Below are 17369 nucleotides of genomic sequence, written 5' to 3'. Positions count from 1 at the left end.
GAACAAAACAAGGTATACCACTAGCACACTATTAAATATTCTTTTCAATATGTATGTACTTTGTTCAGAAAGCAGTTAGTTAATAATGAATTGCAAAGCTTATTGAGGCAGATAACCTGAGAAAGTTGAGAGTTGGAAATGCTTCAATGGAAATGACTGAGGCAAATTATCTTGGGAACATTTAAGCATGACATTTCTTAGCATTAGATAATTCGTTTTTATACAAATGGATAGATTATTATAATCAGTAACATGATCATCAATATAAGGAAATTGGGGTAATATAAAACATGGGCTCTAAGAAGCAAAGAGGAAGTAAAGCCTGAGAGAACAGATGAGAATGTTGAGGTGGATTATGGAAATATTGCTGCTTGAGATTGGAAATGAGGTGATAAGAGTGTCACGATTGAGATGATGTGGGCATGTGTTGGGGATGGAGGATGGGGAAGGAGTCAAGAGGGATTGGGATGAACCTGTTAAGAGGAAGATTGAGAAGAGAGTTAGATGGCGAGATAAAGTGAAGGAAGATATGGAAAGGTTTGGTGGAGCATGAAGCTTTTGATAGAAGGCAGTGGAGACGGTGCATCAGGCAACTGAACCCTTAATGTAGGGATAACGCTGGGAAAGGATTAGATAAAACTTGCATGATATGCTTCATCCTGTTTAAAAGCAGAAACAGCAGCTGTACAGTACTTCAATTGAATAGAGTTTGGATGAAGCAACATTTGAAAAATGAATTTTTTTCCAGTTTACCATTTTTTCAGGAATTTAAAGGAAACATTTCAAGAATTAATTGAAAGTTTTATAAGGAAAAAAAGTTTTATATGATATTGAAATGCTGTGAAAATATCGGTATGCACTGCAATTAATTGCTCTAATGAGACGTAGTCATATAATGGTGTTAAATCTCACGATGTGAACTATCATCATGGTCAGTCCTATCATTATGATTACTCAATTAAATCACTATGATCACAATAATGCATCGTTAAATGCAAGTCAGTCTAGCAATATACAGCTACAATCATAACAGCAATTGAAATGTGACTTTCTCTTCCTTCAGGGGAATATTGTGCCCCTGGGAATCGTCTGCGGAATTACTATGGCTCCCGGGTCTACACTTACTCTTGCCCTTGTGGGTTGAGCCTCAGCTGCAAACCAGCATGGGCATCCAAACTCTATGGGGTAAGTTGTTCAGAATTTGTTTTAAATCTTCAAAACCTTCAGGGTTAAGTTGTTGGACGTACGGAAGCAATTTCTTCTTGTTATTTTGATATTGTTTATCATTGAGGTATTGTTCATGGGAATGTTATTGCTGGGCAGTCAAGATTTCATGTATTTTGCTACCCAGATTTGTGTAATAACTCAAGAATTATTTTTCTTGTTCATCCCTTCTAGTCCCTTGGCACTACATCATATCTTCATCAAAGGCTAACTATGTGTTTTCATTCTTCATATAAGCCTGTTATCATTTATGTACCATAATAATTCATAGGCAAGGTTTTAAGTACAGGACTATTTATGTATATTTGTTGATTTTCAAAGTTCTTGAAGTCTTTAAAACATGTTGCATGACAACCCATTAGTGCTATTGAATGTGTGTGTTATTACTGTACAGCACTTCAATAAAGTGGTCTGGTCAAACTACCTAATAATATATTAAAGAAAAAGTGAATGGGTACCATCTGTATGGGAGGGATTCCTCCCTTGCCATTGGTAGCCAACTAACAATGTCCACCTTGTTTTGAATTAAAACGGCCATCTCCAGCTTGCGCTGAAAGTAAATCTCATGTAAAGACAGAGGGTTTGCATACATGCAGGAGCAATTTGGTTTTGTTAACTTCTTTTCACTAAGATAAAAATATTTGCTTGGCAAAGTTAATTTGTTAGGTAGTGTAACCTGACCACTAAGATAAACTTGTGGAGGTGTCTTTTGTAAATTGTTTTCAAATGGTACAACATTGTCAATGGTAATCTTTTTCTTTTTCAGATAAGTGTAATGGAGGACCCAAAGTGCATGCCAGAGACAATGCATCCTTATGTTCTAGCAATGAAAGGATATGGTTATAATTCGGTTAATGACAGACATTCAAATTCCATCGACATTGTGCCTGCGGAGTGATTCAGTGTTACTCTAATCTGAACATTTTTTTTTAGTCTTGTACTGTAACATGTAGGTAAATGGTTTTCTTGTGAGAATGTGATTTTTATTCCAAAAGAATGTTTAAAATTATGGTGTAGTTACATTCTACTAAAATACAAGCTAAATTTTAAGGTAGTGTTAATTTTTTTTTTTTTCTGTTTTGTGTGGTTTTCTGTGATTCGCATGGTTATTTTTTGTGACAAATTCCAGTTAAGTGTAAATGTCACAGAACATACAGTGATATCAAAACATTTTATTATCAGAGTCTATCCATTAAACAAGTGGCTGTCACTAGACAATTTCTGGTATGTATACATATCAGAGGAGGAGGAGAATTCATTAATTATGTTATTGATTCATTGAGTGAAAAGGCTACAATAAAAGAGTTATCAATTTGTAATTTGAGAACTAGTGTAATTCCCATTATTTTATAAAAGTTATTTATGAACACTTGCATTTATTAGAAGGTATCCTGACAACTGGTCAGTATCTGAGAGCTAGGAATGTTTTTCCACCAATTTCCGAGCCACAAAGGACTATTTTCATATTTACTTGACCTCTTGATCTTGTTCTATTCACCATTTCCTTAATAAAATTTCTAAAAACTAAAGTGGTTTATATTTCCTCAAATGACATAAGATAATATATCTGGTCTTTATTTACATTACAGAACTTTGTAAATGTCAATATGTGGTGTTGTACAAAAAAAAATACTTATAAATAACATTCAAATACAGAGAAAAATGTTATAAAATAATTCTGAAAGGCCTGACTACATTTTACATTCTTGAATATACTTTGCTACTGTACTGAAACACTTCCATTGTCCTATTTGCATCCAACAGGCTTATAATTTTCCTAAAATCAATCAAACTACTACAAAAGAAAATAAATTCTTAGTCATTTCATTTACAACAAGAACTTAGGCATGTCAGTAAATTTTCCTGTCCTGATACTACTCGGCACTTCATAATTGTGTTAAACAAAAACTGCACATTCACAGTACAATGAGACCTGCTGTTACTAAGGAATTAAAATAAAATTCTGGCTTATCAAAAAAGACTACGTATGGTCAACTTTGCTAATGCTTAAACCTCATAAACCACCAGCCCACATCATCATCCCAGAACAATTAACTTAGAAACAACTCGATTGCCCACTAAGCACCTTGCAGGGAAAGGTGACATTATACAATTCCAACAACAGTATGAATCAGACAAAAGGAAAATTTTACATTAGCCAATCAAAAAGTTATGCTCAGTATAACATACTTGCCATCTAAAATAATAAATTTAAAAGAGCAGTAAACACAAAGACCATGTACTACAGTGAATCCCCCGTATTCGCAGATTTCACCCATTATTCATGGAAAATTCACGGTATTAACCTATGAGAAATATCCACAAATTCATGTTTATAAATTTAATCATAAAATAAATTTTTTTTCATAAATTTGTATTTTTCATAGCTAACAAAAAACCTTCAGTCATAACATCAGATTTTCCATGCGCTAGCTGGTAACCAGTCAAAAACAAGCAGAGATTTGTGATAAAACTATTCAAAAAATTAGGTATAAAAATTGTTAGCGGTTTTTTCTGGAGTTTTAACTAACAAAATGGGCAGTTTTAAGTGTTTTTATAAGGGTTTGAACTATTCGCGGATTCTAGCTATTCACGGGAGGGGGTCTGGTACGCAACCCCTGCAAATACGGGGGTGGGGAACACTGTATTGAAATATGGGGCAATGTTTCATGTATGGAAAATATGACTTGATATATCTAGCACTACTCAGAACACTGTAAAAAGCTTAACAAGTACAGACTGTAACCATATAAACTGACAGTCCAATGAAAGGTGGACGGATAAAGGTGTGGTCATACATCTAATTGTTGATGCCGAACATCACTTGAGGATACTACTCATACACTAGTGGCCCTTAAGGTGTCAAATAACAATGCATTTTCAAAACTTTATACTTATGACTTTTCCTTTTGAGATATTCTTTTGAACCCTAAACACAAAATATACTTCCTTAACACAAATGATCTGTAAGAAAGTTTTTCATCTCTGAACCTGAATTTACATCATGATACATAATCATTAACATACTGAAAGAAGATAAGACAATTAATTATACTGTTACAATAATTACAGTAATATAGAAACAAAAACAACGAATATGAACCACTGGGTAAAACATTATTGCTATTGATAATTCAGCCAATGAAATATCACTTGCAATTTCAAAGGACAGTTTTAACACGATACGTATCTTATCTGGCATCAAAATAACATTAATGCAGCAATGTTTACATAATATCAAATGTTCCATGACAAGTCAGATAACTTTGCACAATGATATCAAAACATGGATACAGTATAATATGCTCATCTTCAACAATTAATTTTTCATATACAAAACTGTCCACTGTATTTAAAATGTCAAATTAACGATACAAAAAACCTGGACTTGTTTGAAAGTCTTTCTTGCTATAATTCCTATGGGAAAGGTATTCCAGGCCAGTTAGTCAACACCTATACATAAATATAAAAAAATTCCCTTGAATTTACGAAAAGAAAAACTGTAAGATATGCTATAGCGTCCAAACAGTCAAGACAACACGTACACTAAGGCCACAAACGTTCTTCATGCTTATGTTACGAATTCATTCCTGGAAGCTCCTCTGAAGCTCACTTAATTTATTTCTTTTTCTTCAAAATAATTAAATTTTTTCAAAGGAATGCACTTTGACTTTAAAACAACACTTCAATTACTGTGACAATTGCTATTTGCCCTAGTACTTTACTTCAAACGTCAAGGCACCATAACTTGGCTGCATCACAAAAGACTACTTTTTAGTATAAACAATGTCAAAGGCAACACACACAACAAAACAGGCATTTGATCTGCTTACAGCCAATAAAAACATTTCCAATTCAAGAGAAAACTTTTCATATAGGTTTATGTCAAGTCACAGAAATTAAGACTGAATTGTACTTAAAAATGAACATAGACCAACAAAGCTCTGTATATAAAATTAAGGCTTAGTTTCTTAAAAGCATAAAAAATTTGCAACAGTTATCCAATGGAAATTCTATTGTCAAAGAAAAATCATAACTAAACATTTCAATTGTCAGGCAACTTGCAGTTTACACTATAAAACCATAATAAATATCATTAGATATCTAAAATACTTAGTTACAGGTACAAAATGATGATATTTTTCTATCAATTACATCTATTAACTAACTTTTTGAGCTCTGTAGTTGTCTTTTATTATAATTTTCAAGAGTAGAATAAATAGTTTTGCTTGAATACTTACATTTTTCTGAGCCACAGGTACATGTGAAATGTTTGTATTTTATAATCCAGAATTTCTCCCCATAGTCAAATCTGAAATAAGAAACATCAGATCATTCCATGAAACTAAAATATATCTAGTTTTGCATAGAGAAGCATTATTAATGCTGTGAAAAATGATATTGTCATGTTACAATAAAGTTTTATACATACTTACCTGACAGATATATACTTAGCTATAGACTCCGTCGTCTCCGACAGAATTTCAAATTTCGCGGCACACGCTACAGGTAGGTCAGGTGATCTACCGCCCTGCCCTGGGTGGCAGGACTAGGAACCATCCCCGTTTTCTAATCAGAATTCTTCTCTTCCACCTGTCTCCTGCGGGGAGGCTGGGTGGGCCATTAATCGTATATATCTGTCAGGTAAGTATGTATAAAACTTTATTGTAACATGACAATATCATTTTTATACATTCAACTTCCCTGCCAGATATATACTTAGCTGATTAGCACCCATTGGTGGTGGGTAAGAGACAGCTAACTACTGAAATAGACAGGTAAACAACATATGTTGTAGGTATTAATAAACCTTGGTTCCTACCTTATTAGGCTGAAGACTTCGCGGCTACTGCCTTGGAGTCTGCTTAGCCTCAAGAGCCTCAGCGAGATATTGATCTATGGCTAAGAGTTCTTGTGGGTCTGCCAATGGGGTCTTATCCACTTACTCGGCAGAGCCTAAAGGCCTTTGTCATTGGGTGCTATTCCACTAACATGACAATACACCTTGTTCAAGGAGCACAAAACCGATCCCGATCACCTGATCCTAACATCCATGTTAGTTCTAAGATTGTAAGGAGTTATCCCCGAACTCCTTACAAACAACCAAAAACTCGAAACATAATTACACTTTCATTACAAAATATACAAAAAAAATTTTGTACTCCCCTACTAGTCATACATACCCTTGATCCCCTACCAGCAATGACACTCTGCTCCCGTGCGACAGTAGTGAGCTTGCTAATAGAAAACCAAGCACATATCTGACAAGAGGGTTTATGTACGATAAAAACACAAAATTAAGGATCAGTCTTTGCTCCAAGACCCAGTACTGTATCTGCTGATACAAAAGGACCTAGCGAGAAGCACTTCTCATAGGTCACTCTCACATCCTTCAGATAATGAGATGCAAACACTGAATTGCACCTCCAATATGTAGTCTCAATGATATTCTTTAGAGACATATTCTTTTGGAACGCCAAAGACGTTGCTACTGCCCTCACTTCATGAGTCTTGACCTTTAGAAGACCGAAGGATTCCTCCGAGCAGTTCTTGTGAGCGTCCGTAATAACGCTTCTCACAAAGAAAGCCAAGGCGTTCTTGGACATGAGTCTTTTGGGGTTCTTCACCGCACACCAAAGACCTTGTTGACAAGCTCCCATCTGTCTCTCCTTCTCTAAATAATATTTAAGAGCTCTCACTGGACAGAGATCTCTCTATCTCTCTGCCTACAAGGTTAGATAGGCCTTTTACCTCAAAACTTCTGGGCCACGGTTTTGATTTTGACGGGTTTTTCGTTCTTTGCCAGAAACATTGTCTGGAAAGAACAGATGGCAGCATCTCCTTTGAACCCCACCGTGGAATCCAGAGCGTGTAATTCGCTCGTCCTCTTGGCTGTAGCGAGAGCCACCAGGAACAAGCATTTCCTAGTGACGTCGCGGAAGGACGCCAGATGTAAAGGCTCGAATTTATCCGATGAAAGGAATTTCAGGACCACGTCTAGATTCCAACTAGGTGTTCTAGGAGTAGCTGCTTTCGAAGTCTCAAAAGATCTAATTAGATCGTGTAGATCTTTGTTGTTAGCAATGTCCAGGCCTCGATTCCTGAATACTGAAGACAGCATGCTTCTGTATCCTTTTATTGTCGAGACAGATAGGTGTGATTCCTCTCTCAGAAAGAGGAGGAAATCGGCAATATTCACTATAGAGGTACTGGAGGAGGACAGCTTCTGACCCTTACACCACCTCCTAAAGACTTCCCACTTTGACTGGTATACTCTTCTCGTCGAAGCTCTGCGGGCTCTAGCGATAGAGCCCGCAGCCTTGCGAGAAAAGCCTCTCGCTCTGACAAGTCTTTCGATAGTCGAAAGGCAGTCAGAGCGAGACCTGGGAGGTTGTGATGAAACCTCTCGAAGTGGGGTTGTCTGAGTAGATCGTGTCTGTTTGGAAGCGATCTGGGGAAGTCCACTATCCACTCCAGTACCTCCGTGAACCATTCCTGGGCTGGCCAAAATGGGGCTATGAGTGTCAACTTCGTGCTCTTCGAAGCTACGAACTTCCTGAGCACTTCCCCCAGGATTTTGAACGGGGGAAAGGCGTATGCGTCCACACCCGACCAATCCATGAGAAACGCGTCTATTGCGAAGGCTCTCGGATCTTCCACTAGAGAGCAAAAGATCTCTATTCTTTTGGAGAGGAACGTCGCAAACAGGTCTATGTGAGGTCTCCCCCACAGGGACCAAAGACTTCGACACACTTCTTCGTGTAGAGTCCATTCTGTGGGAAGGACCTGATTTCTCCTGCTCAGTCTGTCCGCTCTCACATTCTTGATCCCTTGAACAAACCTTGTGAGGAGAGTTATGCCTCTTTCTTCCGTCCAGGTTAACAGGTGTCTTGTTAACTGATAGAGGGAGAAAGAGTGCGTGCCTCCTTGCTTGCGTATGTAAGCCAGAGCCGTGGTGTTGTCCGAGTTTATCTGTATCACCCCGTCTCTGACTATCTCTTCGAAGAACTTTAAGGCTAGGTGTATGGCCACAAGTTCCTTGCAATTGATGTGCCAGGACACCTGTTCCTTTGTCCAGGTGCCTGACACCTCCCTTGCTCCTAGCGTCGCTCCCCATCCCGACTCCGAAGCGTCGGTAAATAACACTTGGTCTGGGTTCTGCAGAGCAAGCGATACGCCCTCGTTCTTTTGAAGCGGAGGGATCCACCACTTCAGATGATCTTTTACTTCTTGTGGAAGTTGGAAGATGTCCGAGAGTTGACCCGTCTTCCAACTCCACACCTCTTGAGGAAAAACTGAAGAGGGCGAAGGTGAAGTCTCCCTAGCGAGAAGAACTTTTCCAGTGAGGACAGGGTCCCTAAAAGGCTCAGGTAATCCCTCGCTGAGCTGTTCTTTCTCTCTAAGAAGCTCGAGATTCTCGACAAACCTCGAGCGATTCTTTCTCGCGAAGGATATACCCGAAAACCCGAGAATCCATCTGAATCCCCAGATAGACCCAGTTCTGGCTGGGGATCAGTTGTGACTTCTCGAGGTTGACGAGCAACCCTAGCGAATCTATCATGTTCCTTGTTACTTCTAAGTCCTCCAAGCACTGGATCTTCGATTTGGCCCTGATCAGCCAGTCGTCCAAGTAGAGGGAGATGTTTATCCCCTCTAGGTGAAGCCATCTTGCTACATTCGCCATCAGGTTGGTGAATACTTGTGGAGCTGTAGACAGACCGAAGCACAGAGCCCTGAACTGAAAGATCTTGTCTCCTATTACAAAGCGAAGATATTTCTTTGACAAATGGTGAATGGGAACGTGGAAATATGCGTCTTGCAGGTCCAGAGAGACCATCCAATCTCCTGGACGAAGAGCCGACATTACAGAGGCGGACGTTTCCATGCGAAAACTTCTTTTTCTGTACGAAGCGATTCAGAGCGCTTACGTCCAGAACTGGCCTCCACCACCCCCGATGCCTTTGGTACTAGAAAAAGGCGATTGTAAAATCCCGGGGAGTGTGGATCCTGCACAAGTTCGATGGCCTCTTTTTCCCACATTTGCTCCACCATTTGAAGGAGAGTCTTTCTCATTAACGGGTCTCTGTACCTCGCTGACAGTTCCCGAGGCGTAGATGTTAGGGGAGGGCTGTCGTCGAAGGGGATTACATATCCCTTCTTCAGGACCGACACTGACCAAGGGTCGGCTCCCCTTTTTGCCCATACTCCTGCAAAGTTCAGGAGTCTGGCGCCCACTGGTGCTTGGAGGAGCAACAAGTCACTTTGATTTCTTGAAGGGCCTAAATGAAGACCTTCCTCTCTTTTCAGAGCTCTTCTTTCTCTGGCAGGGGGACGAGCCGCTGCACCTCCACGAAAGGGCTGCTGAGGAGGACGAGAGTCCTTCTTAACCGTCGAAACTACAGGGCGTCCTTTTCTGGACGTTTGCGTTAGTAGGTCTTGTGTCGCCTTCTCAGTTAGCGAGCGAGATATATCCTTCACTAACTGAGAAGGAAACAGATGATCCGATAGAGGGGCGAACAGTAAGGCAGTCCTCTGGCTCGGAGAAACCCCTTTCGATAATAGGGATCCATAAACTGATCTCTTTTTCAGGAGACCAGCACCAAAAAGGGAAGCCACTTCACCCGAACCGTCCTGTACTGCCTTGTCCATGCAGGACAGGACGCTATGGAGAATTTCTGGGTTTTTCAGAAACTCCGGATCCTTAGATTTGTTGGCCAGAACTCCGAGTGACCAATCCAGAAAATTGAACACCTCTAAAGTGACAAAAAGTCCCTTTAGAAAGTGGTTCAACTCTGAAGAGCTCCACGTCGCTCTGACCGATCCTAAGGAGTGACGTCTAGAGGCCTCCACTAAATTGGAAAAGTCGGCATCTGCCGAGGCAGGTAGACAAAAGACCCATAGTCTCTCCTGTCCCATACCAAATACCTCTCTTTCCGTGCAATCTGGAAGGAGGCATGCAGAATACCGTCTTTCCTAACTCCTTCTTCTTGTCCATCCAAGAATCTAAAGAATGGAGTGCCTTCTTCATAGATATCGCAGGCTTCATTTTTAAAAAGGCCGACGATTTTGCCATAGCCGAGCTCGAAAAGAGCGAACGAGGAGAAGGAGGAGCCGCCAGACTAAGAGAATCTCCAAATTCTTGAAGTAATAATGAGGCTAAGACTTTATAACTAGAAAGTCCCTCATTAGCAGGAGGTTCGTCATCAGACAACTCGTCTAACCCTCGATCAGACGAAGGAGAAAGTTCACGTTTGGAGGGAGAGTCCTTCCAAGACCTCCTATGTTCTGAAGGAGAGGAGCTCCTATTTGGAGAAGAGTCATAACCTCCAGGAACGAGTCCCCGGACTCTGCCTCTTGGCCTCCTTGGACTCTTGCCTCCTTGGACTCCTGCCTCCTGGCTCCGACTCCTGCCAATCCTGCCTCCCTACTCCGGACTCCTGCCTCCTGACTCCGGACTCCTGCCTCCTGCTCCTGACTCCTGCTCTGGGCTCCTCCATCCTTGGCTCCTGCCTCTTGCCTCCTGGCTCCTTGCCTCCTGGCTCCTCCTCTGGCTCTGGCTCCTGCCTCCTGCCTTCTTGCCTCCTGGCTCCTTGCCTCCTGCTCCTGCCTCCTGCCTGGATGCCTCTACACTCCTGGCTCTGGGCTCCTGCCTCCTGGTTGACTCCTCACTCCTGGCTCTTGGCTCCTGCCTCCTGGGAGGGTGTGACTCCTCACTCCTGGCCGGTGCCAGACGTCTGATCGGTTCATCCAGGTTCGTACCGGAAACCTCACCTCGAGTAGGAGTATCGATCCTGGAGGCAGATACCTCCATACGTCTGGAGGATCTTTTAATAGGAAGGGAAGTGTCTTTCCTTCTAGGAGGCTCCTTTGACAGGACTCCTACAAACGACGAAATCTGTTCCTGCATCGCCATCATGAACCTCTTTGTAGCCTCCTCTTTATCCTCTTCGGGAGGAGGGGAAGGAGGAGGGGAGGAGTCCATAGCCTCCACCTCCTGCCTCCTTCTCACTCTGGTTGAAAGAATGGCTCTTCTTGCCTTCTTCACTCCCGATGGAGACTCTTCAGGGAAGTTTTCAGGGCTCGAGTCAATATTCGGAGCCTTCCAACTCCTCTTGAGAGGCCGAGATCGATCTGAATCTCTCCAATCACGTCTCGGTGATGAAGATCCCGACGACGAAAAACACTCACGTAGGACGCTTTTACAATAGCGGTCCTTGGCAGTCTGGGGTGTCACAGAAACCGCCGAAGGGACACCTGATCGGTGGGGATTCTCCACAACCTCCTTTCGGCTTTCGACATTCCTTCTCCTCTGGGCATGTGAGCTTGGAAGAGGTCTAGACCTAGGAGCGTTGCTGAGCCGACCAGATGCCCCCTCCACTACACTGGGGACACTCATATCACTGTCCACTGAAAAATCACTAGCCTTACCTTGTATGGCAGCCATTTTGTTTTCCATCAACTTGAAGGCTGCTTTTAGATCCGCAAGTTCTTTTGCTGGATCTACAGGTTCTGCCATAGGAGAAGGGGCTGCAATGGAAGGAGAAGTAGCAATACTTACCCTTGGGGAAGATCCCAAGCTTGGAATTAGTTCAGATCTAGAACTACTTAAACTTCTATGAGAAGCCTTCCTCACTCTTTCTCTTTCTAACTTTTTTAAATAATTAGTTAGATTCTTCCATTCGTTCTCACTCAAGTTCTCACATTCCTTACAAGTATTAGTAAAAGAACATTCATACTCCCTGCACCTCTTGCATACCGTGTGAGGGTCTACCGAAGCTTTCGGCAACCTCACCTTACAGCCTACATTCACACGTCGTCTCACAACCATACCAGAGTCAGACATTATTAAAGAAAATTCCAAAATCAAGTCCACAAAACAGTCCACAAAAGCGTATGCCAATCCAACAATCCAGATACGTCACCAAAAGTCGGTCAAGAAGATCAATTGCCGGTGAAAAAAGAAAAACCAATCGAGAGGAACCAACAACAATGTTGATGGTCCGGGCGACAGAAGAATTCTGATTAGAAAACGGGGATGGTTCCTAGTCCTGCCACCCAGGGCAGAGCGGTAGATCACCTGACCTACCTGTAGCGTGTGCCGCGAAATTTGAAATTCTGTCGGAGACGACGGAGTCTATAGCTAAGTATATATCTGGCAGGGAAGTTGAATGTATAAAAACATTTTTAAATTTGAATTTCAACAAAATATAGTAAAAACTCAACCTAATGGATCTCTACTTTTGTATTTATTTGCTACATTGCTGTCATCATTTTTTGCTTGGCCGCCATTTTAGGTCAAAGTTTTTTAAACAGATCTCTGGGACTATGTAGAACTGCTATTAGTTGCAAGATATCTAGAAAAATATTAAAAAGCAGGGTATAATACATGGTCTTTGTTATTAATCACAAGGCCAGACCCCAAAGTATATAAAGTTAAGGTACTCCTGTACTGCTATATTACAAGCTGATACTGACGTTGTCCAGATACTTTATTTCACTTAATATTGATGCAGTTATCTAAAATTACAAAAGAAACACATAACATACCCTAGTTCTTCATCAGCTTCAATGTCTCGGTTGGCAAAGAAAGCTATTCTTGGGAATGTCAGATCCTGATGATCTATGAAGACTTTCACTGGAGTGAGGTTTGGTTCACATAAATGATTGATGAAGCGGGCGATATTACCATAACCTCGTGCATCAATGCAAAAGGTTTCACTATCCTGTAAACATACTATAGTTAAAAGGGAACACATGATTTCTTAAAAAAAAATATTTGTCAAGACCCAACAAAAATGGCAATCTTTGGCAAAAAGTATGACTTTCCCAGTAGCCCTTCAACAGAGTGATTGCCATTAGATATCTGGCAAAAAGAATGACTACCATCAGTTCTCTGAAGGAAAAAAACCAGTCCTCTAGAAATAAAATACCATTGGTCCTACGGCTAAAATATTGGGCCACCATTATTCCAAAGGCATAAAGACATGTATGTCTATTATCATTAAATAATATAAATAAGATCACCAAGTTGCTCATTCTACCTTCTGTGACTCTTAAAAGGATCTCCATTTATTGTCTAAGCGGATAGTTGGGTTTACATGGGTAGTTTTCTGGCTGCCAGCTACTGGGATCAGTAAACTGTCCCCCGTGGAAACAAACTTTTACTGTACAAATGTACATAGAACTGGAAACTGCTTAGGATAAGAATTAAGAATGCTAAAAATTCGGAATAGACATTTCAACTAATAAACCTACACTATCAATAAATGTTACTGTGAGTGCTGTGGCAACTTAATCATAGAAAAATACATTCATGAAAATCACATATACATTAGAACTGAAAGTACTTGAGATATTCACCTTATTGTCCAAGTCAAATAAATATGAGTCATCTTCTCTTTGGTCAGCTTCTAAGTCTGTGATAATCTCTCCGACATATTCACACACATAGGAACCCTATGAAAGTAAAAAAGTTAAGAACATATTACAAAAATCAAGGTAATGAGTTTTGTCAATACATTTGACATTTATTCATGTGCATATGAATCACCTCAAAAGCCAAGACAACAGAATGAGGTGTTGGGCATTGTAAACCTCTGTCAGTTCAATGTTACCAGAAAAAAACTGCTTTCCAATTCAATTCCAATCAATTCATGGCCTCAAGAGATTTCTTTATATACTGGCCTGGGTAACCAAGATTTTTTTAGTTCTCTCTTCATGGCTAGTAAGCCCCATTTGAGTTTCTACAAACTCTCACACCCATACAGGTTTAGAAGTACTGGTGGAGTGGGCTTTACATTTTGGACAGCAATGTCTTTGGAAGACCTTAGCCAGTGTAGGCAGTCAATTTTGTCCAGCAAGGCATGGGAAACAGAATTTAGATTTCATCATTTATCTATTCCTTCCATCAAGTTAATGCATCTCTAATAGTCCTCTCATTCCAGGAGGAAGCTCACCTCTTATAGTCACCTCAGGGAATTTTCTCAGCAAGGGAATCAAGTTCTTCTCTAAAGGTTCACTATATAAAAATGAATGTTAGCTCTCAACATGCTGATAAATGGCAGTCTGTATATCAGTGAGCATCCTGTATCAATATTTTTATGATTATTTTTATGATGACTATCAGTTGCTGAACAGCATGAAAAAGTAACTGTTCCAAAGATTTGTCTATGATTCCAGATGCACTAACATGGTCAAAACAGGAAGTTTACCAATAGTCTCACCTGTTGGTGATTTACTGCCAAGACACTTTCCAGTTAGGAGACAAACTTCTGACAACTTCATCTTCAAAGCTGCCGTATGCCAGTCTTTTAACATGCACTGGACAACTTGTATCTACACTTTCCATCTTTCAAAAACTAAGCAGTGCTGGACAGATTACACAAAGGCTGCAAGTGCTGGACAGATTAGCCACAGCAAAAGTTTGTCAATCATCTGATTGCTTATCAGGACACTTCCCAACTGAAAAGAAGCACCTATGACAGATTCAGCTTTCATGGTTTTACAGGAACCTGAAGATGTACATCTGCTCACTTTAAGATTTCCCCATGAATCAGACGCAAAAGCTTTGAGTTTCAACCTTTATGAAGGGAAGAATGCTGTTCCAGTTTACTGCCTCCAATCCACTTTTAGCAATTTCCCCTTTTTTTGTAACTGTGAACTGGCTATGTTGGTTATATGATTCAGGGTGGCTGTTCCTAGTCATATGGCTGAAGAGACTTATATAAACTTTTAAGGGGCACTTAAAACATCACAGCATTTTGAGAGATCCTACAGAGGGGTTGGGTTCTCAAGTGGTACCCTTCATGTCGCCTAAATAATCTTGCTGCCCTTTCTTGTGGCTTGTCATGGAACCATATCCCAAGGACAGCTTTCCTCTGGCTTTCATGGTTTTGTAACCCATCATCAATTTTCTATGGTTTTGTAATTGATCACCAATTTCAGGCACTCTACTTGACAAAACTTGCCAAGGAGTAAAATTCATGGGGATGTCATTTTCTTTGCCAATCAATAATCATTCATAATTCTACAAAAGCTACAGCTAACCTACCTTTTGAATAGTCTTCAGTGCTCGAACTCCCCATCCTTTCCCGTCTGTTTTGAAAAGTTGCATGTGAGCTGAGATCCCATGCTGGACTACTCGGTTATTACAAGACAGCTTGTTGCATCGGCAAGCACGATTGCACTCAAATATCATAGGTGGATCTGTAAAACATAAAAGCAAAACTGTAGCGAAAAATCATAAATAGTTGAATGATGAAGTTCTAATAACATTAAGAGCCCCTATTTTGTTGATTATTTATTTATTCATTTTTCTATTTTTTTTTTTTAAGTTTTTGACTTACCAGTATAGTTAAATGTAGATAAAAGTCTGCCGTCTGGGTCAAACCAACACTGGAAATTGAGTTGACCACAACTGCATGTGTCTGCATTACATCCATCTTCACACTCACACCACTGGAAAAGAAGACTTTTATTAGTGAGAGGATGAAGTGCAGGCAAACAAAAATTATACTACTTATATGTAAACTGATTTGTCTTTTTCACATTTTGAATCTGTGAATACGTACCATGATCTATAAGTATAAAAATAATCTCTAAAGGTTGTGACATTGCACTGTAATTACAATATTGATTTTTAAAGGCCATTACACTCCCACAATGATTCGAATACTGCTAATCTTTTGTCTGTCAGACAGAGGAAGAAGGTAGTATTCTGCTACACATGCACCCTCTAGACCAGTGGTTCCCAACCTTTTTTTGGCCATGCCCCAACTACTCTCCTCTAAACTCCTGTTGGCCATGCCCCACCTACTCTCCTCTAAAATCCCTGTTCGGCCATTGCCCCACCATACTCTCCTCTAAAATCCTGTTGGGCCATGGCCCCCACCTAACTTCCCTCTAAAATAAAATCCTGTTGGCCATGCCCCACCTACTCTCCTCTAAAATCCTGTTGGCCATGCCCCACCTACTCTCCTCTAAAATCCTGTTGGCCATGCCCCACCTACTCTCCTCTAAAATCCTGTTGGCCATGCCCCACCTACACTCCCTCTCAAAATTTCCCCCTGTTTTTTTTTTTGGCCACTTGCCCCCACCTACTCTCCTCTAAAATCCTGTTGGCCATGCCCCACCTACTCTCCTCTAAAATTCTGATGGCCCCACGTGGTGACTTACTATAATTCTTATATTCCACATGGAGGAAGCCTAAAAGGCCATTAACTTTGTTTAAACATTCTCAAATTGCCCCCTTAAAAATCAAATTACCAATTGGTGGGGCAAATATCCCACGCTGGGAACCACCGCAGACCCTCATGAATGTGTTAAGCAATAAAGTAACTTTTCACAGATAGATTTGTGTGACTGGAAGTACTGATTACACGAGCGACACGTTTATGAGAAAAACATTTTGTCATAAAAATTGTTTTTATTTAATCTGAAAGGTAAAGGTATATCAACTACAGCTTTACAACAATAACTTCTACCTTAAGTGAAGTGATGGTTCTATCTATGGAGACATTGGATGCTTCACAATTTTCTGCAATGTACAGGTAATCTTTGGGAAGCTCATCATCATCCATTCCATTTACACATGGTATTGGAACCTCTTCCTTCCCGGCTGCAATATCACTGTCAATGGGAAAGAAACTTATTAAACAATGAGTACATCACAGTATTCAGTTTGGTATTTTTACGTTTTTGTCTTCATTTTCCTGTTAACCACCAAAAACCTTGTAAACCTTTTCAAAATGAATTGGATATCATGTGTAAAATTAATGTTGAAACCATGGTAAGAAAAACAGGAGGGTGGTGGAGATGCTGGATACTAGAAACATGAACATTTTTTAGATACAGGAGGTAAGATTCTGAGGAAAAGAGAAACAAATTCTTGTGGAATAGCAGTGACATGACAAGGCTGGGGTCAGAGGTATGCTTCATGGACTCTCTAGTTCTACCTACAGTGTTCCAAATAAGGCACATCTAACCTTGTAGAGTGAAAATCTGATTTAATAATTTTGTATGACAGGCAACATGATTCGTATATAAAAAAAGGATCACAAAAAATAAAAAAAAGAATAGTGAAATAACAAAAAATTAAGTATAGTTATCAACTGAACACCAAAGGATAATGGCTTCCTTTATTCTAT

The 17369-nt window shown here is 40.2% G+C and overlaps 2 protein-coding genes across 8 annotated transcripts in view; one reads left to right on the top strand and one right to left on the bottom strand.

Moving 5' to 3' along the window:
* LOC135210807 (uncharacterized) overlaps positions 1 to 2753 on the top strand; it is a 26221-nt gene extending 23468 nt beyond the window's left edge. The window contains exons 3-4 of the mRNA XM_064243676.1: positions 1064 to 1185; positions 1991 to 2753. Coding sequence (XP_064099746.1) covers positions 1064 to 1185; positions 1991 to 2122 — 254 coding nt within the window. The 3' untranslated portion in view covers positions 2123 to 2753. The remainder of the gene's footprint in view (positions 1 to 1063; positions 1186 to 1990) is intronic.
* A 32-nt stretch (positions 2754 to 2785) lies between these two features.
* Positions 2786 to 17369, bottom strand: part of LOC135210806 (dentin sialophosphoprotein-like) — an 89749-nt gene continuing 75165 nt past the window's right edge. For 6 of the 7 annotated variants that reach the window (XM_064243669.1, XM_064243671.1, XM_064243670.1 and 3 more), the window contains 6 exons: positions 16707 to 16851; positions 15570 to 15681; positions 15275 to 15429; positions 13585 to 13680; positions 12772 to 12947; positions 2786 to 5536 (listed from right to left, as the gene is read on the bottom strand). In XM_064243669.1, the coding sequence (XP_064099739.1) occupies positions 5389 to 5536; positions 12772 to 12947; positions 13585 to 13680; positions 15275 to 15429; positions 15570 to 15681; positions 16707 to 16851 (832 nt within the window). In that variant the 3' untranslated portion in view covers positions 2786 to 5388. The remainder of the gene's footprint in view (positions 5537 to 12771; positions 12948 to 13584; positions 13681 to 15274; positions 15430 to 15569; positions 15682 to 16706; positions 16852 to 17369) is intronic. The other variant, XM_064243675.1, reaches the window with a different exon arrangement.

The sequence above is a fragment of the Macrobrachium nipponense genome, chromosome 4 (genome assembly GCF_015104395.2).
Source record: "Macrobrachium nipponense isolate FS-2020 chromosome 4, ASM1510439v2, whole genome shotgun sequence".
Lineage (NCBI taxonomy): Eukaryota > Metazoa > Arthropoda > Malacostraca > Decapoda > Palaemonidae > Macrobrachium > Macrobrachium nipponense.
Note: the sequence above shows the minus strand (reverse complement) of the source record. Positions and strands in the feature narration are given on the sequence as shown.